Source organism: Rousettus aegyptiacus, unplaced genomic scaffold, assembly GCF_014176215.1.
Source record: "Rousettus aegyptiacus isolate mRouAeg1 unplaced genomic scaffold, mRouAeg1.p scaffold_m13_p_2, whole genome shotgun sequence".
Classification (NCBI taxonomy): Eukaryota; Metazoa; Chordata; class Mammalia; order Chiroptera; family Pteropodidae; genus Rousettus; species Rousettus aegyptiacus.
The window spans coordinates 138,834,958-138,858,370 of NW_023416295.1; the positions used below are offsets into that span (position 1 = coordinate 138,834,958).

The following is a 23,413-nucleotide window of genomic DNA, read 5'->3' on the forward strand; positions in this document are numbered from 1 at the left end:
AGGAAATAGTTTGTTTATAGATATGTGGCTTGAATAAAATGGAGGTTTACTCATCCCCTGATTAATCTCAATTTTCTCTTGAATATGGCAATTACAACTTTTGCATTTCCCAAAGATTTCTTTTCATCTAGAACCCTACCTCAATAATTTCAAATATTTGGAACACATTTTGTTGGCATATTTTATCAGTTTATTACTTCAAAAATAAACTAACATGCCAACTGAAAATATCAATTATCCTTTCAGTCTGTCATGAAAATATCACTATTTTTTTCACTTGACTTAAATAAAACAGTTATTGTTTCATAAAAGTCATTTGTTTCCTCTTCCTAACCAGTTACTTGTTTCGAGGCTGTCACATTCCAGTTTTTAAGAGGTATTTATCAATTTGTTACTGTTGGCTAGATTTTTTTTTTTTGCTTTGCTTTGCTTTTTCTAATATTGAGAAAGATCTAGGATTCAAGTAATCAACTAAAATTAATTTTCATTTTCCAGGAAATAAGATGTTTATTTTGGAATTTCCATAACTAATTTTCAAATTAATCTAAAGAAAAATAATCTAAAGAATATTTTATGTCTTTCATCTGTATGATCAATAATAATAAAATCAAAACAGCAATTTGAGCCCATAAGCTATCTTAGTCAATATGTTCAGTGCTATCATGTGGATCATTTCTTTTTATCTTCACAATTCTAGGAGGAGACAGTAGTATTGTTCTTTCTATTTTACTGATGACAAAGTGGATAGGTAGAATGACCATGTGTGGTGGAGCTAAAGTGCCAAACAGAATAATCTGATATCAGATTACCTTGTTATGTCTTGCATACTTAAACCTTTTTATCTCTGCTACAAAGGTAGACAAACAAAAGACAATGCAACAAAACCTATCATGTGGTTACAGTTGGTCACTTCATTATACTGCCATAAGTAGTTTGGAAAACAACTTAGTAACATAAAAATTACTGTTACTTTTTATTGAACTATTTAAAAGTCTCCCTTTATTTAGTATTAAGATTTAATTCATTGTGCATGTCAAAATTAAATTACTTAAATGAAACATTTCCGAGTCAGTTTATTATCTTGTTTCGTTGCCCTCTCTATTCCTGTGAATTAACTATGAGCTGAAAGAATATTCCACAAATCTGAGCCAACCATTTATAGCTTTATAAAAACAACCCAGAAAACTTACTTGTCAAAGACTCCAAAGAAATGTGTTTGAATTCCAAAACCTCTCCCTCAAATTTTTCATAATAATATTAAAATATTAACTATAGGTTACCTATATTTGAAAAAAGACAGCTGGCTTTCAATGATAAGTATTCAAATTATGTAATTTACAAAAGGCTTCATCATGATGTTCCTTTAAGATATTCTTTAATACTTTAAAAATGTTATTTGAATCTGCAAGTCTGTTTATTAGTGCTACCTTTTTGAAGATTGGAAGTGATCAGCTTCTACTTTCTACATTTTGGCAGCATTTAAATTATTTTCTCATAAACATATTTTTAGTACAAAATACAATTTCGTTTAAATTTAGATTAACTTGCAAAGTGTAGCAATATGAGATTGCATAGAGTAAATGTCATAAAAAAGATAAGCAGTTTAAAGTGATTAATTTATGATGCTGATGGTGATAAAAACTAAAATGGGTTGTAGTTCTTATGCAGAATAAAATTTATTTTCAAAGCTATGTATCTAGGCAGTAGTGAGAGCCACACATAAACTCATGTATATTTCTATAGAAATAATTTTCTGTTATAAAGCCCATATTCATTATAAAGTAAAATGCAAAATTCCTATGAATTTTAAGATAAAACAACAAACCAGAGAAATTCACAGATTCCTACATCTGCTTTAGGCTCTAGCTCTAATACTCTTGGTAGTATGAATATATTCTCCTCTTAAGTATGTTTTCTGGTGATTCAAAAGAAAACCCAAATGTAAATGGATTAAACACACCAATCAAAAGACATAAAGTGGCTGAATGGTTAAAAAAACAAGATCCAACTATATGCTCTCTACAAGAGACTAAGCATAGATTAAGAACATACATAAGCTAAAAATGAAGGAATGAACAAAAGATATTCCATGCAGGCAGATGGTAACCAAAAGAGAGCAGATAGGGGTATTTATACTTATATCAGACAAAATAGACTTTAAATCAAAAACTGTTACAAGAGACACAGAAGATCAGTATATAGTAAAGGGGACAATTTATGTGATGTATAAAATATATATAATTATAATAGACTGTAATTATTGCATATAATTATATATCATATAAATTATATATGATAATTTAGCCTTTAAAAAGGATTGCCTGCCATTTTCAACAATGTGGATAAACCTAGAGAATGTTATGCTAGGTGAAATGAGCCAGACACAAAAAGAAAAAAAAAATTGCATGATCTCAATTATGTAGAGTTTTTAAAAGTTGTTTACATGGAAGCAGAGAGTAGAATGGAGGTTACCAAGGGTGAGGAGGAAGGGGAAATGGGGAGATATTGGTCAAAGGGCATACAGTTGCTTTATGTATGATAAATGCATCTAGACAGCTAATGTATTGTATGATTACTATGGTTAAAACTGTACTGAATCCTGCAAATTTGCTAAAAGAGTAAATTTTAGGTATATTGATCACACACACACATGCACATACACAAATTATGGCAACTATGTGGGATACTATGTTAATTAGCTTGATTGTAATAATCATTTCATTATGTATGTGTATATCTAATAATCATGTTGTACACCTTCAATACAATTTTTAGTTTTTAAAAAAATTAAAGGATCAATTCACAGAAAGATATAAGTATAAATATGTATGACTCTAACATCAAAGCACCTAAATGTATAAGCAAAAATTGACATATCTAAATATGAAATACACAGCAATACAATACGATTAGAAGACTTCAATACTCCATTTTCAATGCTCAATCATCCAGACAGAAAATCATTGTGAAAACAGCAAAACTAAGCAACACATCCTCGACCATATGAACCTAACAGATATATACAGAACATTCACTTAACAGCAGCAGAATACACATTCTTTTCCAGCACACTTGGAATATTACACACTGTCACAAAACAAGTCATAACAAATTTAAGAAGATCGAAATAATTCCAATGTATCTTTTCTGACCATAACGGAAAAAAAATTAAAATCAATAGCAAAAGGAAATCAGGAATACTCACAAATAAATGAAGACTAACAACGAAACTATGAGAAAAAAAATTAAGAAAATAATCTCATTTACAATAACACCAAAAAGAATAAAATACTTAAGCAAGAATGCAAAAACACTTTTAGACTGAAAACAATTTTTTAAAAAATTGATGAGAGAAATGGAAGAAGACACAAATAGAAACACATCTGCCTTCATGGATGACAAGAATTAATATTGTTACAATGTCCATACTGCCCAATGTTCTACAGATTCAATGTGAAACTTTTTCAAAATCCCAATAGCAGTTTTTTGCAGAAGTAGAAAAAACAATCCTAAAATTTATATGAAACTGTAATAGACCCCAAATAGCCAAAGCAATTTTGAGCAAGGAGAAAATGCTGGAGGTGTAACACTACTCAATTTTAAAATATACTACAGAGCAACAGTAACCAAAACAGTAATAGATTAATAGAACAGAAAAGAGACCCCAGAAAAAACCTACGCATTCGTAGTCAACTGATATTTGACAGAAGTGCTGAGAATATACAATAGAGAAAGGAAAATTCTTTAATAAATGGCAACGGGAAAAGTAGATATCCATATGCAAAAGAATAAAACTGAATTTTTATCTTATACTTACAAAAATAACTCAAAATGGACTAAAGACTTAAATCTAAGACCTAAAGCTGTAAAACTCTTATAAGAAAATATAGTTAAAGCTTTCTGACATTGGTCTTAGCAGTGATTTCTTGGGTATGACACCAAAAGCACAAGCAACAAAAGCAAAAATAAATGTGGGACTACATCAAACTAAAGAGCTTCTGCACACCAAAAACAAACAAACAAACCCCAACAAAATGAAAAGGCAATGTATGGAATGTGAGAAAATATTTGTGAACTGTATAGCTAATAAGGGAATAATTTCCAAAATATATAAATAACTCCTACAACTCAATAGCAAAAGACAAATAACCCAAATTTAAAAATGGGCAAAGCACTTGCACAGACATTTCTCCAGAGAAGACATGCAAACAACCAACAGGTATGTGCAAAGATACTCATTGATGATGATTAGCATTGCTAATCAACAGGGAAAAGCAAACCAAAACCACCTCACACTTGTTAAGATGGCTAATATCAAAAAAGTCAGAAGATGGGTATTAAAGAGGACGTGGAGGATCAAACCCTTTTACCATGTTGGTAGCAGTGTAAATTGGTGCAGCCACTGTGAAAAACAGTATAGAGATTCTTCAAAAAATAAAAATAGAGCTACCAGAAATTCCACTTCTGAGTATATATCCAAAAAAATTGAAACCAAGATCTCAAGGTATCTACAGCATTATTCACAACAGCCAAGATATAGAAACAACTCAAATATCCATCAACAAATAAATGGAAAATAAAATGTGGAGCATACATACAATGGTGTATTATTCAGCCTTAAAAAGGAAAGATTTCTTACCATTTGTGACAATGTGGAGAGACCAGAAGACATTATGCCATATGAAATAAGTCAGCCATCGAAGGACAAATACGTAATAAGTTATCTTAGACGAGCATTTAAAATACTCAAACATATAAAACGGTGGTTACCAAAGGTTGGGGGAAAGGGTGATATGGAGTATTTGGTTAATGGGTATAAAGTTGCATATACACAGGATGAGTAAATTCTGGAGCGCCACTGTACAACACAGTGCTTATAGTTAATGATTAGGTAGTCTACACTTAAACATTTATTAAGAGGGTAGATTTCATTTTAAATGTTTTTTTTACACACACACACACACACACACACACACACAAAGGGACACAAGCTTTTGTTAAGTGATAAACATGTTATTACCTTGATTGTTTTGATGGTAACCCAAGTGTGTACATATGTAAAGAAATCAGTCCATTAAGCCACTTGAAGTGTTGTTTATAAGACAACATAATACTCAACTTTTCATATTGTTTTTGAATCTGGTAGAAATTTGCCGTTTTGAGAGCATCATGTGAAAAGCAAAGCATAAAAACCATACTGTTGCCCTCATAGAAGCTTTTCTCACTACTATTTATAACCTTTCATTAATCACATGAAATATAAAACCCTATGTTTCTGAAGCATAATCAGAAGAGATGCTTTAAAAAAAATAATGGGTATTTAAAAATTAAAAAACGAATTCTTGAGGGAGATTATTCAACTTCTTAAAAAAAAAGTTAAGCGTAAAATAGAAGAGGCTCATATCTGCTTTAGATGATGTTTCCTATTGATTGTGTTACCATCAAATTAATCCAAATTGCTTAATGTCCAGGATGAGTTGTTCAATAATGTGGGAATATTTTTGACTGTATATTGTGGAACCAATTTAACACTATCTTTATAGGATGTGAACAGGCCGCTTACTGTAATGTCTTCATCAATCTATAAAATTACAGTCATTTTATTAGTAGCATGAACAATTGTTAGTCTATGGCAAAGTTGTAAATGTTTTTCTTATTTATATATTGTTATTAATTCTTCTTTCCACAAAATAAGTTTTGCCCTGACATAGTACACTATTGGTCTATCCCAACCTGTTCAAACTTAATTCCTTAAGATCCTACAGGCTGTGAGGGAATTTCATTTCAATTATTTTTATAGAATTAGACCAGTCTTGTGTACTTTGTGTCTACTAAGAGCACCATAATGCTTGCTCACTATTATTAGACATGACTTGCATACCAGTTATGAACTAAAGATCATAAAAGTTATATTTGTTGAAAATGTAATCTACGTATACATAATGTACAAGATGGAAAAAGATAATAAAATATAACATTTATAAAATTTTCCTCTAATTACTGAGTGGTATTGGTGAGAATTCTGATAAACTTCTTCAAATACTAGAATATGTTCTTACTACATACCTAATTTTGTTTTTGGGGGTGTAATTCTCTTTAACATTTGTCATCAATTTAACATGTATTAAGAACTTGACCTATAAATGTGTCTAAAAGCTTTTTCTTCTGTTGCATGTTTTTAATCCAGATACAATTTACATAACATAAAAGTAACCATTTTAAAAGTGTACATGCAGTTTAGTGACATTCAGCATATTCACAGTGTTTTGCAAGCATCACCTTTGTAGGGTTCCAAAGCAAAAAGTATTTATGATTATTGCTTACACTTAAGAGAACTGTATATCGAGTACCACACATGCATTTGCTTTATACAAAGATGCGTTATCTTGATTTTAAGAGTAAGAAAATTAAGTTCAGATAGCTTAAGTAATTTACTGAAGATCATACTCATAACATATTGCTTAGTCAGGATTTCCAAAAGTTATATCCTTTCCACTGAACATATCCTCATCCAGCTCACCTTTTATTAGCAAATGAATTTGTGAGGCACCCAGGCATTTCTGTGAGCCAGCATGCAGTAATGTTGCAGTTATTCTAGTATGCTGTTTCAAGAAAATATATATTTGAGAGTTTGCATGGTATAGGCTCCTGACATACGTTTAAATACTTTTCTGAGATTAAAAGGCCTGTTGACTATTCCCAATTATATTTATATCATGTAGAGAGGAATTTTTATCTTCTGTGGTATCTTTACCTTTTTGTTCCCTTTCAGATATGCTTCTTCCGTAAAGGATGGTTCCCAGTATTTTGTGCTCCTGATTGTGACAGATGGTGTTATCTCGGATATGGCTCAAACTAAGGAGTCTATTGTTAACGTAAGTAGGGGTCATTCAGTCTTGGGCTGGCTAAGGACAACATGGTTGCTACTCAGTTGAGACCAGAGTCTAGTTGACTGAACAGTGAAACAAAATGGCTGTGCCTTCGGAGCCAATTGCATTCTTAACGTTATTCACACAGCTCACATACATTTGCACCATTAATCCGTAAGGACTAAGCTAAAGGTGTGGATAATCAATCGAGTTCTAACAAAATTATTTTCAAAAAAATGCAAATAAATAAGATAATAGCACCACCTTCGTGTGCATGAGTGTGTTTACTTCTATTAGTCTGATGTACTTGTATACAATTTTACAACTTGTACAGAATATTTCTTAATATTTACATTTCAGTTACAGGTGAACTATACTAGTTCTGGATAGAAACTGGACTTGATTCAAAAACCACTCTTCTCGTGATAATTTCTAATTATGTTATCTTTAATGATCATTTAATTGATTTTTTATTAGACTATGACTAATAAAGACTATTAGACTAATATATTTACTAGATTATAATCTATAAAGTTATGTCTGTTTTTACTCACCTTTCTATATCCAGGTTGAGCAATGTTTGGCACAAAGTAGACATTAGTAAAAATGAGTCACATGAATGAAATATTTATCATGCTTCATAATTATTAATAGCATAGAGAAAATATAACTAGCTATTTGGTGTGAGAAAAAAATAGTTACCTGTAGGGGAGAAAAAAACAAATGCTTTATAGACATATGCTTAGAAAACCCAAGTATAAAAAGGAGGAGTAAAGGCTTACACATTTGTTTGTTTAGTTTTTTAACTAGACACACTTGGGTTGAAATTATATTGATTTGCTTTATATTCTGGTCAGTGGCATTAGTATGTAATTTGAAATATGGACTTAATAATTTAGGTTTAAACTAAAAGGACATGATGCACTTAGGAACAATTATTCATAATTTAATGACCTTATAGTTACAGGTATGGCTGTCATAGTGTTACATCTATCTTGCTGGATCTCACATTTTTACCATTGAATTATTATTAAATTATTAAAGTGATGATATTATTTAAGTGATACATATAATGGGAAAACATGCCATAACATAAAATATTCAGTATCCCTAACAATATCATGGATATTTAATATATAAATATTGTACTAATAATAGTAACTTTCTGTACTTATCATTTATATTCACTCATTTACTATGAAAATTGCTTTTTCCTAACCGTGGGTATAAATGAGGTAGAAGAGAGTACTACTGTTTCACAACCATGGTACCTTTTTAACCTCTTTAGCAAATGAAAGATTTTTGAGAGGAGTGAGAACATGAAAAAAGAGACCAAAGATATTCAAAGTCGGCTTAGATAGATTTTGGCCAATAATAGCAAGTGAAAGCTGATGTTCAGAACTTCTCTTTTTTATGTTATCCAATGCTGGCCATTCTTGGAGAATGTCCCACTGGATTAACATATGTACAGAATTCCAAAAGCATAAGAGTGAAATCAAGTATGTTATTTTGTATTATTTTTGAATATGTTCAAAACTATTTTAATGAACATCTGTGAAAAATATCAAATAAAACAGGATATTAGTTTTCTTTTTAATTATTTTCTTAAGAACTCAATTTCTTAGTTGTAAACTGATTGTATATTCTTTTTAAAGGCTTCAAAACTTCCAATGTCAATAATTATAGTAGGAGTTGGACCAGCAGAATTTGATGGTAAGTAATAAAATTTCAATTGTGTTCCTTGGGAGTTTATTTAATCTGACTCCTCATGATCTCAAGTTTCTTTGACTCTTTTTTAAATATATGAATGCCAGTGCACATGTGGATTCGCGTATAATATCCATGTACATTTAGACATAAATACAGACATCTCACAATGAAGTCTATTAAGGTGAGTGGAGTAAAAGATTGTCATCTGAGTAGAACATTATCTCTAGTATAGATTAATTTGACATGTATCTTTCCATTTCATTAGAGATGTTTGAACCTCAAAATAATATTAAAATAATAATAATAATAATAATAATAATATTTTTTGGACTCACAGAATGATAAATTGAGTTTTGTTCCCAAGACAAAATACTCTCTGGGTTCACTGGAAACCTTCAAAGATGAGCACTAAATTAATAAATCATTAGGTTGTAAATAGAAATTTTAACACAAGCATAATACTCTAATGGATTTTCAGATCCTGGCTAGTTGATAGATGTTAGCTTTATAAATATATAAGTTCTGTCATATGAAAGAGCAAAGTAAAATGAAAATGGAACTGACCATCTGAGATTTAATAAGGTTTTATATAATTATGCTAAATTGACTTACTGGGTTGTTTCTGTTTGGGCTCAGACCTTGTTCAGGTGCTAATTAAGTACAGGTGTTTGTATAACTAGTGATCTTTTTAAAAGATAGTCTGTTCCAGTCATCTGGTGAATTCCTTTAAGCGAGCTCTGTGCTAGAAAGCACCTGCATGACCATGTAACATTCACCTGGTTCAGCTGTTTTTTCAATTACAGTTTCTTAAGCTTGGGACTTTGGAATGAAAATAATTTTAGAATATTTGAAACAACCTTTGATGTGTTGCAGGTTAATTTAGGCATGTAAGTGGCTAATTTTAGTATGATTATCGTTGGGATGATTCTTGTTCAACCACAGTGCCTCTTCCATAAGGACAGTGTAGATCTGTCAGTCTCAGGTAAAGTACCACAGGCAAACTTATATTGTTGACCCTGGAAAGTCTTTCCTTAGATTTCATGATTGGCTGGTCACCTTTTTCATCATTATAATCTTCCATTTTCTAGAGCAAAAGTCATTAGCTCTGATGGCTGCTGCTTCTGCTAATATTTTCTCTGCCTTTTGGTATTTATATCTGTTTGCATTGTACTTCAGGCATGATTTTGAGATACTTCTCTGGAATCAGGAAAGCTAAGACACATCTTTCTTCTTAATGCTTTGTGCACTTGATCATCTGCATTAATTAGCGATAAAACGAGAATCTCAAACTTCACCCATTACTAGATTTAAAATAATTCATGCTTTCCTCTTGAGCTACTAATTTGCTTTTGCCTCTCAAGGATATACCTGATTGGTACATTTCAGGTTTCCCAGACTCCTGTGAAAGTCCCTCATTAGACGTATAACTCAGAGATGGTAAATTTTAGTCACCCATTCTTCAAGAGCCCCCACATATGTTTGAATACGGAGCTGCTGACCCTTCCTAGTGTACATTTCTAGTCATATATATTTCTATTCAGTGCAGCAGGCACTATTTGGATATTACCCTTAGCCAACTGCCACAGCTATTTATTTTGTTCTTTTCTTTTGTTCCCAGTGAATTACTTATTAAATTTTTGAAGTATAATAATTCATCATTTTCCTCTCTGACTTCCTGAAGTAACTGAAGAAAAAAATATGCAGGGAATAGACAGAGACTAGATATAAACTTTATTACTAGCAATGCAGAATTGGAGAATTTGAGTTAATCTGTGCACAGAGGCAGACTTCTCACTACTTTTTTCCCTAAGATTAATGACCTCAGGCTTTATCTGCAGGCCTTCTCCATACAGGGGTAGAGTTTTGCCTATTAAGCATCCCATAGGGAGAAGTTACCTTCGACCTGAAGGTAGGCTGCTCCAGAAAAAAGAGATTCAGGGTCAGGTCCTTCTCCTAATCTTAGTAATCCTATGAATCGCTCCTCTTTCCTTGTGGAAAAAAAAAGTAAGTGAAAGTTCTAGGCAAAGAGGGAAGTCACCCTCCTAGTAGAATTTCTTCCTGGGAATTAAAGTGAAACTTTTTCTGGAAAACATGTGAGCAGGGATTTAGGGTCCTGCAACCCCGGATTTCTGCTTTTATCATGAAGAAAGTTTAAATAGGTTGGAAAATCTTCCAGGACCAGTACTAGAAAAGTAAACTATTTCATTAAAGGACGATAGATGTTTCCCTAGAGGATTTTTTTTTCTTTCCTCTCAAAACACATCCATGGCTAAGAAGAAAAGGACAGAATACTCATGCTTAATGTAGAAAATCTCTGACTTACATTCAAATTGGCACTGTCCTATCCAAAGAGTCTTTCTCTGGGCACACCCAAGTCTACCTAGAATAAGTTTATACAACACACATATAAACTGACATAGGAAAAGACTGAAATAAAACTTGCAAATTTTATCAATTAACCACCTAAATCCAACATCAACATATTTTCAACCAGAAGGGTATTATTTGCATAGGCAAGGAAGATAATATTTTGCCATCCAAGAAGGTAGAGGAAATAGGAATAAACTATTAGGTTAGTGAGTATTCAAATTTCTTATTTCTGTATTTTAATAAGAACAACTTACAACTTTTTGTGTAATTTTTGCTCCTCTATAAAGCACCTTCATTAAGAAGGATTTCTCAAGGCAGGATTTCTTTATCCTTCAAAGGCAAAAAGTCAAATTAAAGCAGCATCTGGCTTCCTGCTTTGATCCGCTATAGGAGGGGAGAGATAGAAAGGGCTCTGACTTAGAGAACATCAGACTCCTGAGGACCAGATGATCTGAAAACCTGAAGGATAAATGTTAACCCTTCCACTGGTTACATGCCATTTCTGTTCTCCTTGCTCTCAAAAGTATAGTCTTCAACTCTTGATACCTACCCCTTTGTAACACAAAGGGCATGCTGAAAAGTGGGAGATATTTTATGGGATCTCATTCTAATATGTTATTGTGCAAATGTCATTTTCTTTAATTAGCAAATTAGATAGTAAAAGAGACATTTATGTGACTCCTGGCATGTCATCATCAATGTACATTTATGTTTTATAGTAGTATGAAAATATTAAAAACAAACCTAGACCAAAAAGGAATTATTGAAAATATTTGAATATAATGAATTGTCTTATTTACATTTATAGTAAATAGGGGAGAAAAATAGATCTTCTATATTTTTAATAAGTTAATTATCTTATTATTGGTCACATACACATTTTATTAAATTATGACATATATTATATATCTAAGCGATTATGTGTACTAGCTATGCTTCAGCTCAGATATTGACTCATGAACCTGTGTAGAAAACTACATTTTAAAACAATGATTTTAACTCGAATGTGTTATCTAAACACTGAAGGAAAATAACCAAAAAAGGTGAAGATTGAATTCTGATTGAGCAATATTTTTTGGTGGGTTAAGAGACAAACATTATAATTTTAAGTGGCTCTCTGGAGTCTAATGATTGTCATGTGTATACAAAATAAATTGTGAGTAATAGAATTATACTTTAATCACAAATTAGCATTCCTCATGTAATTAATTATTTAGAGAATTCTCACTGAAAACTTAATAAACTCTAGAAAATATTCTAATTTGCAACATAACATTATTGTATCACCAGCTGTCCCATTATATCACAGCTTTCCCAAATACCAGCTTATCTATGTAATGTTGAAGTTATTTCTTAACCAATGAAAAATCATACTTCAGAAAAATCATACTTTATCCAGTCAATATAGGGGCAGAGCAAGTGCCTCTTTTTTTCTTAATCTATTTTTAAAGTGGAAATTGGGCAATACGGATATAAAGCTTTGTTGTAGTTTCAATGAGAATAAAGATCAAACTGTTATTGGAAATTCTATGATGATTGCACCATATCTTAAATTAGAAAGAAAAATTAAAATTGAATGAATTAGTATCATTTGCCCACACAGTCATGTAAGCAAATAACCCAGATTTGAGCAACCCTAGGATGGGGAGCTGTATCTAAAGACAGTTCTACACTGCATTGGCTCTTCTCATCTTTCAAAGCGTCACATGAAGTCTTGGCTTGCTTTCTTCATTCATTTGTAAAATTTACTATCAGTCATGCTTTATGGGAGAAATGACTGAGAAGATGAAGGGATAAACAGCTTTCTGCCTTTACATAAGACGTATCGCTACTTCATAGACCTTATTTTCTTACTGCCTACATTGTTTTAGTATATGACTAAAATGCACTAAATAAATTATTCTGTTTTATTTTCAAGCGATGATTGAGTTGGATGGAGATGATGTAAGAGTTTCCTCTAGAGGAAAATATGCTGAAAGGGACATTGTACAGGTAAGAAATTTAATGAAAATTATTTATTTTGTTCATTGTAAAGAGCCCATGTCAGTTCAAATTTGTAAATACACAACTTAAATCGAAATTAAATCTCAGGTTCTGTTTAATTTAGTTGGTCGAGTCTCTGTGAGAATGCATGTTAAGTAACAAACAAACCAAAAATGTAGATATTTTCATATTTCCTCTGAAGATTATTGTTAGAAAAGTGGAGGAATAGATCTTTTTTATTGAGAAATAGATCTTAAAATTATATATAAACATATAAATTATGTATAAATTTATAAACTATACATAATTATATATAAATAATATGTACGACATATATGCAATATATGATTCATAATTCTGTTACAAAAAAAAATAACTAAAGCCTGTTATTCTGGGAATGAATAGAAAGGAAAAATCAGTAACCAATATGTTTAAAACTTATAATTGAAAGCAAGGAGTTAATTCAACTAAATTTCTGCATACTTTTGAGTCTATCTTTTAGGATGTCAGAAAGGAAAAAAGGCTGTGAAATATATCTTCTTAAATAGAAAAGAGAAGAAGGTGTCAGTGCCATTTAAACACATGATATAAAAGTTTTGGAGGAACAAACAATGGACTTTAATATAACTCCTAAATAATAATTTATGCATTCACCCATAACATAGTCATTAAGAGAATCTAATTTGAAATCTGATAGAATTTGTTTCAAATCCTGGATTGTCTAAATTTCAGTGTCTGGCATTGTTGAAAAGATTAAACGAGATAATGTATATAAAATACATTCCAGAAATAGAACTTAGTAAGATACAGCAATGACAAAAAGTGATTAAAATAATTTGAGAATGTAATATAAAATAATTTGTAAATATAATAACACAAAGATTAATAATGATAAAGATTTAAAAAGCATTGCTCTTTATCAGTCAGTAAAATTAAATTTTAAATTAGAAGCATTTGTAAAATAGTTTTTAAAAAGATAAATATGATTTTAAACTTTTAAACTTATCATTCTTGGTAGAGTGAAAAGCAGATACACATATGAATGATTAGGTTAAAAGCAGCTGAGAAAGGCAACATGGTAATGTGGTCATCTATTTAAGAATCCCATGGTGTTTGTTTTCATAATTAAATACATGATTATTCACCTGAATCTCATCAGCATAATTATAGGTCCAAGCAATCACACTTTATCTTAAAGCTCTCCATAATGTCTGGCTCACAGTTTCCAAAAATTAAATTACTAAAGGAAAATATGAATGTGAAGTTCTTGAAATTGCGTTATGTTACTATTGTAATGAATCTTTACAAAGTTAACAGAGGTAACCCCATATCTCATAGTATCATCTAAATGATACTTATGGGAAACTTGTTACTTTCTCCTTTAGGAGGTAGTTAAGATTGTTTACATCCTTAAGGTTTTCTTTAACATGTAAGAAGACTAATATGTTATATTAGTGCAACCAGCATTTGTTATTTTATTTATAAAATAACAATTCCCTTAATCATGAAAGTATTTAGCTTCTCAATGGCTATCTACATTGGACAGAATATTGAGATAGGACCCAGATCTATGAAATTATATTGTTGGCACTCTGATCTTGGACTAGTCAATAAATCTCCTTGAGCCTTTGTTTCATTACCTCTAAAACTCTAAATTCTTTTATCTTTGCTCCTTCCATGATATTGTCTCAGAAAAAGTAACATATATGAAATATTTTGTAACTTATCAGTATATTAGTATAATATGTGTCCTCTCCTTGATAGAATTCTTAAGACTAGTCCACCACCATAAAATGATACTGGGTTTCCCCAAGGTTTGGAAGGCACCTAGGGATACAGCTAAATATTCAAGAGATTTTACTACATAAAGTTGAACTGAAAGAGCTGTGAGATCTTACAGATATTGAACAAGAAATTAAAATGTTCCCAGAGAATTAGTAGCCTCCTGAATGAGTGCCATCTTGCCTCACGTGTCTACATTTAGTTAAGGAGATTTAATATACCTTTTTCTAATTTCACGGAGGAGTTCCTAAATGGTGATTGGTCTTTAAAAATAATAAGCAAGGTAATAATTTATTTATCTTATGGTATTGAAGAAAAATTCACATCCTCTCTTTCATCCTGAATAAGATTTAAAAAACATTCCATCATCATAGCTATCCAGCTTTTACCGTCCACTAAAACATTTTAAAACAAGTTATTTTCTAGAATAGGAATATTCTTGAATATTTATAATATCAGAGTTGCAAGGATATACCAAGAAAAACATTGTTAATCTTCCTATCATGAAAAAATATCTAAGCCATCATAATCAATACTATAAACACTGCTTGCTAAAATATTATCAGAAAATAGAGTCTATTTAGGCTCTCTTACTTTCACTACTTTCAATTTTGTACATGTCAAAGGTAATCAAGTTAATGCACAAAAAATAAAACCCCAAATTTCTTAAATGGACAAATGTATACATATATGTGTGTATATATACACACATATATGTATCATATATGTATACATATGTATACATATATGATATACATATATATATATAAGCTTTCTATTTGTTTGTTTGCTTTTGCTTGCTTGTGCTATAGATTGGCCATTGAGTATAATGCATTGTCATTTCTCATGGTTGTATGCAGCTGCTGGCCAGCCTATCATTTTCTTAAAAATTATATTTAAATAATATTTTCCATTAAAAGGAGAATAATAACCTTGAAGGCTTAGATTTGAAAATCACTAATGGAGCTCTGCACAGTAGGAACAATCAAGCAAATTTGAACAGAGCAACAACTAAAAGCCCATTTGCCCAAACTGATTTAAACTTGTTTTCACAAATAGGAAAAGCCATCTATTAGCATAGCCATGAGGAACATTTCCCTTGGGGTGGATAGAAGCTTAATGAAAGATGTAGAGTATCAAGGATATAGTGTATGTCTATGGAACAGAATACATTCATTGGTATTATTCATATGAATGTGATAACTTAGGGCCAAGTGAAAATTGATTTATTCCTCCAACCTGAGCATTTTAAGAGTCCAAGTTAATGATCAACACACATTTACAAATGTGGGCATTATTTTGAACATGAGGTCCCAGGTACGATGTTCAGAAATGAATGATTAAAAGGGACGGTAAATAGAGTGGTCTGAGAGGTTGAAAGCTGTAATTGTAGAAGGATATGTACAATAGTAAGAGGACATTTTTTCATGAAAAACTGTAAGTTTTGACATTAATAATAGGTAAAGGAAATGAAGAGTCACCTGTAATTTTTATCTCTCACCTACGAGGGTACCTCCTGATGACCGAATCAATGAATGTTCCTTTGGAAAAGATTTAGATAAATTAGGTTCATGATTAGAAAGTTCTCAACATTTTTTTTTTCTGCGCCCAGCACACATGTGGGATGCAGTGTAGTCCTGTTGATAATAGTAACTTACTGTGACAGTGATTCAACCCGGGGCAAGGTCTCTTAATACTCAAGGGGCACATCTGTGCCCCGACTCAACAAACCTAAGTTAAATGTAATATACATTTCTTTATACCCACTGTTTTTTTAAATTATTTCTTAGATAAGTAGAACCATATGTATTGTGAGAATAGTAAATGTGGTTCTTGGTTTTGACATTCCAGAGTATCATAATATTCTTAAAAATGAATTTTAATTTACTTCAATAAAAGGTTTAACACATCTTATAGCATTTGCTAGAAAGGTGAAATAACAGGTGTTTTAAAATTACAGAAAATCCAGAAATTACTATTTTAGATTACGATACTGATATTATGTTTGAAAGAGATCGTATCGATAAGAATATTCCTTATATTTATTATTTGATATAAATGTAAATAGAAAACTATTAAGATAGTTACATATGTATATTGAATATGTAAATGTATAAATTGATTAATAGCAAAAGTAATGATGATAACAACTATCACATATAGTACATATTACGAGTTGAGTACCATTCGAAACAACAACACAACGAAGTAGATATTATCATTCTCATTTTATAGAAGAGGAAACTGAGATAAAGTGGAAAGCAACTTGTCCAAGATCATGCAGCTAATAAGTAGCAGGACCAGCCTCTGAACTTGGGAAGTCTAGTTCCAGAGTTTGTGAGAATCAATAGTGAAAAAAGGTACATGAGTTTAATGTCCCTGGTGTAGAAGAAAAGCAAAGAATCTAAACATATAAGAGCAAAGTTGAGGTAAAGGAGAAACAAGGCAGGTGAGATCTCCTTCTTCCCTACAGAAGTACCGACTGTTTGCTGGAGGCGTCGTCATTTTCCCGAAATGTAGTTATTAGCTACACATTTTTTAAATTAACCCTTTAAAAAACTATAGTTTAAAAAATAATTAGATGTATACTAACCATACCAACATTATTAAACATTAATTTTTAAAATACTATGCCTTTTAAAACAAGGATGAAATAAACTATAGCTACAAATAGACATCTATTTCTCTTTTATCCTTAACTGTTGATTCCTGTTTTCTCATTTTTCGAATTATAGTTTCGGAGAGAAACTAAACCTTCACTGTGTTGCACCTCTTTGATTTCTTACTAAAAATGTCAGGTCTTATCCACAGTTAATATGACTTTGCAAAAGTTCACATCCCCCTAGTTGTCTTCTCAGCTGAAGACTGTATTCACCCTGTTAGTTTTTTCATATCCTTACTTAGTCACCTTCAGGGATAAGAGAAAGATTTGTCACCTATGATACTTTTTTCCCTGGTGTAGAAGAAAAGTAAAGATTATAAAAGCTATGCTGAGTTTTCCTCTTCAGACTGATAGGGTAGAATTATAGCTATATAGATATGCTTCTGCTAATAGTGGGTTGTATTCTAAAAAGAGGTGATTTTCTACTCTTTCATAAAAGAGACCGCTTTCACTTCATAACCATTATTCGATTTCTTAAAATTTTAACTCGGTTTACCTGTAACAACCTGACCGTTTTAAAGCGTGCTTCCTAATAACAGTTGTTTCTGAAAGCATGTCTTGAGTAACTGCTTAAATCAAGAGTTTTTCAAAATAAATTTAAAAGTTATATTACAGTTTGACATGAGAGTGTGCTCACTTTCTTTTTCTCTAGGGGAAAATGATTTAATTTAAAATTTAAAACAATATACTTAGGGGGTGGCTCCATAGTGTGATGGTTAGCATGTCTGCTTTACACACAGAAGGTCCTGGGTTCATTCCCCAGGTGGAGCCACAGACCATGCCCTGGGTGTGCAGGCCCCCCGAGTGCCCCAGGCCCCCTGAGTGCCCTGGGGGATGCAGCAAGCATGTGGAAGGAAGAGCCTCACCTTCAGAGATCCAGTTCTTAAGGGGAGACAGCAACATCTGTAGGTCAGGGGTGGAAGTGGGGGAGGAGGGAGAATTAAAGAAGGAAAAAAAAATAATATACTTAGAAATCGTTCAGTATCCTAAAATGTCTTCACACAAAATGCCTTTTCTCTAAGACCTAAAATTACTGTGTTCCCAAACTATCACAACATTAACAGTTACAATCATTTCCAAGTTGCTTCAAGAATCATGTCTCTAAGGGGAAATTGAACTAATGTCCTCAAACAGCGCTGTGTTTATTAACTTAAGTGATCATTATAAATGAGAATGGAATTAGGCAATCTATTGCCAGAGTATTTGGTGCTGAGCCGATAAGGGCTCTCACATAATTACTTGTATAAAGATAGAGCAATCATTTTTATATGGTGTAAAAATAAGAATGATGGTATTTCAGTAAGAAGTAATACCAAAATCTCATGCCAAGTTCTATGTTTTATTCGTTTGTTTGTTTTTGCCTTTTGAAATAACATTTAAAAAATCAACACAGGGGCAAGACTCATATACTAAATATTTCAGGTTCCCACTAATACAAACTGTGCATTTCATGTTCATGTCCATATGATTTGATGGGCTAGTAATAATTACATGTATTTAGGAATCTTCAACAATAAATGCTATTTTCTTTTTTTTTACCCTGCATTGAGTAATATTTTTGGATGGAAATCTGTATTAACTCTATTTAACAGGAAACAGCCCTGAAAGAGGTTCAGTGCTTCATCCGATCAGGAATCAGCCTAGATAGAGAACTCAAAACTGCAGAACACATGTAGCAACATGGTGGGTCTATGGGGACGAGGAGACATGAGTTATGGGGTCGGGGGTGGGAGGAACATAGAAAACAATTACATCCCTTTTTCAATAGAGTATAATAGAGTTTTGGTCACTGTGAAACAATTGTTTGTAATGAATCACATATCTTTTAATTACATAGTAATTATTACCATTACTCCAGGCTTCTCTGATACTCCTACAACCTAACACTTAACATGTGCTGATTCTAGTGACTATTAAATAGCATAATGAAATCTCTGAAGTAACTTTCTTTCACCTCTGTTTTAGTTTGTGCCATTCAGGGATTATATTGACAGAAGCGGAAACCACATACTGAGCATGGCTAGATTGGCTAAAGATGTCCTAGCTGAGATCCCTGAGCAGTTTTTATCCTACATGAGGGCCCGAGGAATCAAGCCATCGCCTGCACCTCCCCCATACACCCCGCCTACCCACGTGTTACAGACTCAAATATGACTGTGCTCGGAAATGCTCATGTTAACTACACGTCAATTAGAACTGCTGAGTTAAGCTTTGCTCCTGGTGCTCTGTAATGAACCAGGGAATGAGAAACTTTTCTCGGTTTGTTTTCAGAAGTGCTGGTTAATATGCTTTCTGGGATCCAAAATTAATGCTCTTCCTAAACCAAAACTGTAAATATGGTTGTTGCATGAGCAACAGAAAAATTTGTTTGAATGCTTGAAGCAAAATATGGATGTCTTCTCTGAATCTTTTACCTTCTTTTTTTTCTTTTTTTGAGAAACAGCTAATTTCCAATGTGTTGTTGGGAAAAAGCACAAACTATGTTTTTAACTCAAATATTGTCCTCGACTGCTGTGTGTATGAGAAAGCAGTCCCTATGTATCAATGTTTACATGTTACTACTTTTTAAATTTCCATACTTTTATAACTGTTCTTAAAAATAAGAGTTTTGAATATTGAATCCTTTGTCTTCTAAATGGCAATAGCTATAATCACAAGAGCAATATCTCTTTGAATGACTGTCTGGACAAATACAATTGCAAACAAGGGAAAAGAAAGATATACTTCCATATTTCTCAGTAAGTGAATTGTCTTAGGAAGCTGCATCTGCTTAGTAATCAGTTCCTCTGCATTGTTTGCCAGGTATGGGAGTTTAAGCTTAGCAGATGTGTATCCTGTAAGAACATGCATTTTTCATGGAATTTGGGTTCTAAATTTAGACCGCAGTGAGTTTATGTTTTGTAATGCTAAAAAAATTTTTTAAAGTGAAACATTGTGAACTGCAAATGCACAGAAAACACTTTGTGTTAAAAGTAGCATCTTTATATTAATGCTAGTTAGAAAGACTAAAACCCAGAATATTTAACTGTGAATCATGTAGCAGAAGTTTTAAACTTTTTATTCTATTATACCTTGTCTAGATATTTTAATTCAAAGGGATACTGGCTCTCTTGGATTCCTTATCACCTTTCCACATTGCCACACAGGGTGCACAGGCTGGAAGTTTTTTTGTGAAATTCCCAGTTAAATATACACAACCATGTGACTTAGTGCACAACACATTTGTGAAATAACTTACTCTCCTATATACTAATCTGCCTGTCCACAATTAATTGTAAAGAGTTTTTGCATGTACAGTTTTTACAAGAATTAAAGTTTTGTGATGTTGTGTCCAAATTAAAGCATTTCTTTAGAACAAATGGCCTTAAATCCTCACAGAATTCTTGGAAATGATTGTGAAATGCCTTCAAATAATAGAAAAGTGTATTTATTTTTTTCTTTTGTGTCAACAATATAACTACTTTATAATATTTTCCTTAGTTTTACTATTTACTACTTGGTTTATGTTTACTGTATGTTGTTCTCTTTGTCCCAAGTTGACTTAGGGTGACTTTTATAAGCATGAAACTATTTTACTGAAAAGAAAAATATATATATCCACATATCTAACAGTATCAATGTTATATAATTATGTAATACTAAATTGTCCATTTTTAAATATGTATTAAAATCTTTAAAAGGATAACTATTTGCTCTGTAAATTTTATGTATAATGACATGGAGTCTGACATTTCCTTTACTGATCTTAAATATTTATGCCAGTACAGTTTATTAACCTACAGATTTTTTATTTATCTTCATCTGTCCAAAATAACAAAAATAAAGAAGGTCAATATTCTTTCCTTTTTGTCAAACATTAGTTCTTTTTCTTTGAACTGATTGGAGAAAATTTTTTAAATTGCCCTTTCTTATCTAAATAATAATGTACCAAAACCTAGTAGAGGTAGATGGCTAAGAATGAAACAATCTCAGTTACAAACCTATCCTTTGTATGGCTGACAATAACTATCAGAAACATATGTAATATTAGTTGTATGTGTAAGATTAGAAAACACCTACTCTTGTCTCTTCATTGCATAATGACAAAAACAAGACTGAAGGGGTCGAGTAATTTATCCAAGACTAAATCAGCGGTCAGAGATCATTACCATTGTGAAAATATTTGTTATAACTACCTAATTTTTGTAATTTGCCATTAGGGGCTGTGCAATGAAAAATTCCAGAGGCAAATTACTCACCATTGCTGTGCTCCTCACTCCACCTTCCTGCCAAATATTCCTCCATGTGCTCTGCTGATACCTGAAAGGTATTTAACAATAGGAAAAGCCTTTCATTCCAGAAAATATAGTGAGGTGCTGAGATGAAAGGCATGGAAATTTCAAGATTAATAAGCACATTTTATAAACATACTGATATAAATGTTTGCACCAAGACTTTTTATTTCCAAAAGGCTTTTATAGTAGATCTTTTCTTAAGATACCTTTTTCTTTTGATGAGGAAGACTTGGTACATCATGAGCATACAAATGCTGGAAAGGCCTTCCTTTGAAGATGTGAAAGGGAAAGTGAAGGAACTGATAGTACAAGCCTGAGCTATGTTTATCGCTGTTTTCATAGATGATCATCCTAGCAATGTTCATAACTCAGATTTCTTATTTCAGAACCAGAGTAAAGATTCACCAAATAGAAATGTTTTTCTAATAGAGAGTAAATACCCATATCGAAATTATTTTTTTAATTGTTGGGACCCCCAACAACTATTTAACTTTATAGAAATATTTATTTATAATTAAACAAAATATTCTAACATCATAAACAGAAGTCTCCAAATGTGGTTTGTACTAAGAATACTATGTAAAGACATAATAATTCTGATTCATATCACAGAATTCTGAACAGTTTTAGAGGCAATGTCTTCAAACAGTAAGCCAGGGCTATACTTCAAACTTTATCAAACCATCCTAACCCCATCATTTGCCATTGCTCCACAACCTGGACCTTGGAGATCCTCTAAGAGCCAAAATCTAAGAGAAAGTTGACCGCTGAGGTATTATCATGAAAAGAGCAAAAGTAAACTGGTCTAAAGATTTGCTCATTTAGTTTTAAAGCAATAGTGGCCATGACCTCATGATTTTCTCATCACAGAGTAATTCAGTAATTTAATTCCATGAAATAGGTCTGCTGGGCATTCCTAATGAATTTAGATAAGTTGATTTCATAAAGATAAGATTTGCTATTAGTCACAGAGGTCAAAATCATTGACCTTACAAATTAGGAGGAAGGATAAAGGAAGGACCATGTTTAGCATTGGCTTAAAAATAACTCCTCTTTGGGAAATCTTCCCCATCTTATACAATAAGTTAATAGAAATTATAAGACTGATTCAATAATTTTGACAGAGAACCACCAGTTTGATAACTTAAAATTTCCATTAGGTAATTCTGATAAGAAATACTAAATAAAACACATATCAAAACTTTTTTTAAATCCTAAAATCTGAAATTACTTAAGATTAACAAATTGTTTTACTAGTTTATCATTTTCAACAACAACAATTGAGAGATGGGCAAATGCACCATGCACTTTAGATGATAATTCTGAGCCAGAAGATTTAAAAGTAGAGGAACCCTGATTACACAAAGGGAATATCACTAAAAGCTCTTTTGGGTTCATCAAGAACAAACTTTCAAGTAGTAAACATTAAATGAACCTAACAAAAAACATTTATGATATCAGTTTACAAATCCTGAGTTAGTTCATCAAATGGTAGTCTGGAGGGCTGAAAAATTGTAGGTACTTTTAATTTTTTATTTTCTGAAGACATATAGTAGTTTTTTGTTTGTTTTTTAAGGTGACATTGGTTAATGAAATCAAGTAAGTTTCAGAGGTACAATTTAGCAGTAAAGCATGAAAATATATATATATATATATATATATATATATTCACTGCCTATAGTTAGCTTTCTTTCTGTCACCACATATTTGACCCCTTTTACCCCATCTACCTCTCCCCTCCCCCCCCCCTCCCCCTCCCCCTC

General features: G+C 31.9%; 1 protein-coding gene across 6 annotated transcripts in view; it reads left to right on the plus strand.

The window, feature by feature from the left end:
• Positions 1 to 23,413, plus strand: part of CPNE8 (copine 8) — a 176,678-nt gene that overhangs the window by 141,851 nt on the left and 11,414 nt on the right. For 3 of the 6 annotated variants that reach the window (XM_036236628.1, XM_036236631.1, XM_036236632.1), the window contains 4 exons: positions 6,773 to 6,875; positions 8,525 to 8,582; positions 12,868 to 12,941; positions 19,342 to 21,214. In XM_036236628.1, coding sequence (XP_036092521.1) covers positions 6,773 to 6,875; positions 8,525 to 8,582; positions 12,868 to 12,941; positions 19,342 to 19,530 — 424 coding nt within the window. In that variant the 3' untranslated portion in view covers positions 19,531 to 21,214. Of the gene's footprint in view, positions 1 to 6,772; positions 6,876 to 8,524; positions 8,583 to 12,867; positions 12,942 to 19,341; positions 21,231 to 23,413 lie in introns of those variants that run through there. The other 3 variants (XM_036236629.1, XM_036236630.1, XM_036236627.1) reach the window with 2 other exon arrangements.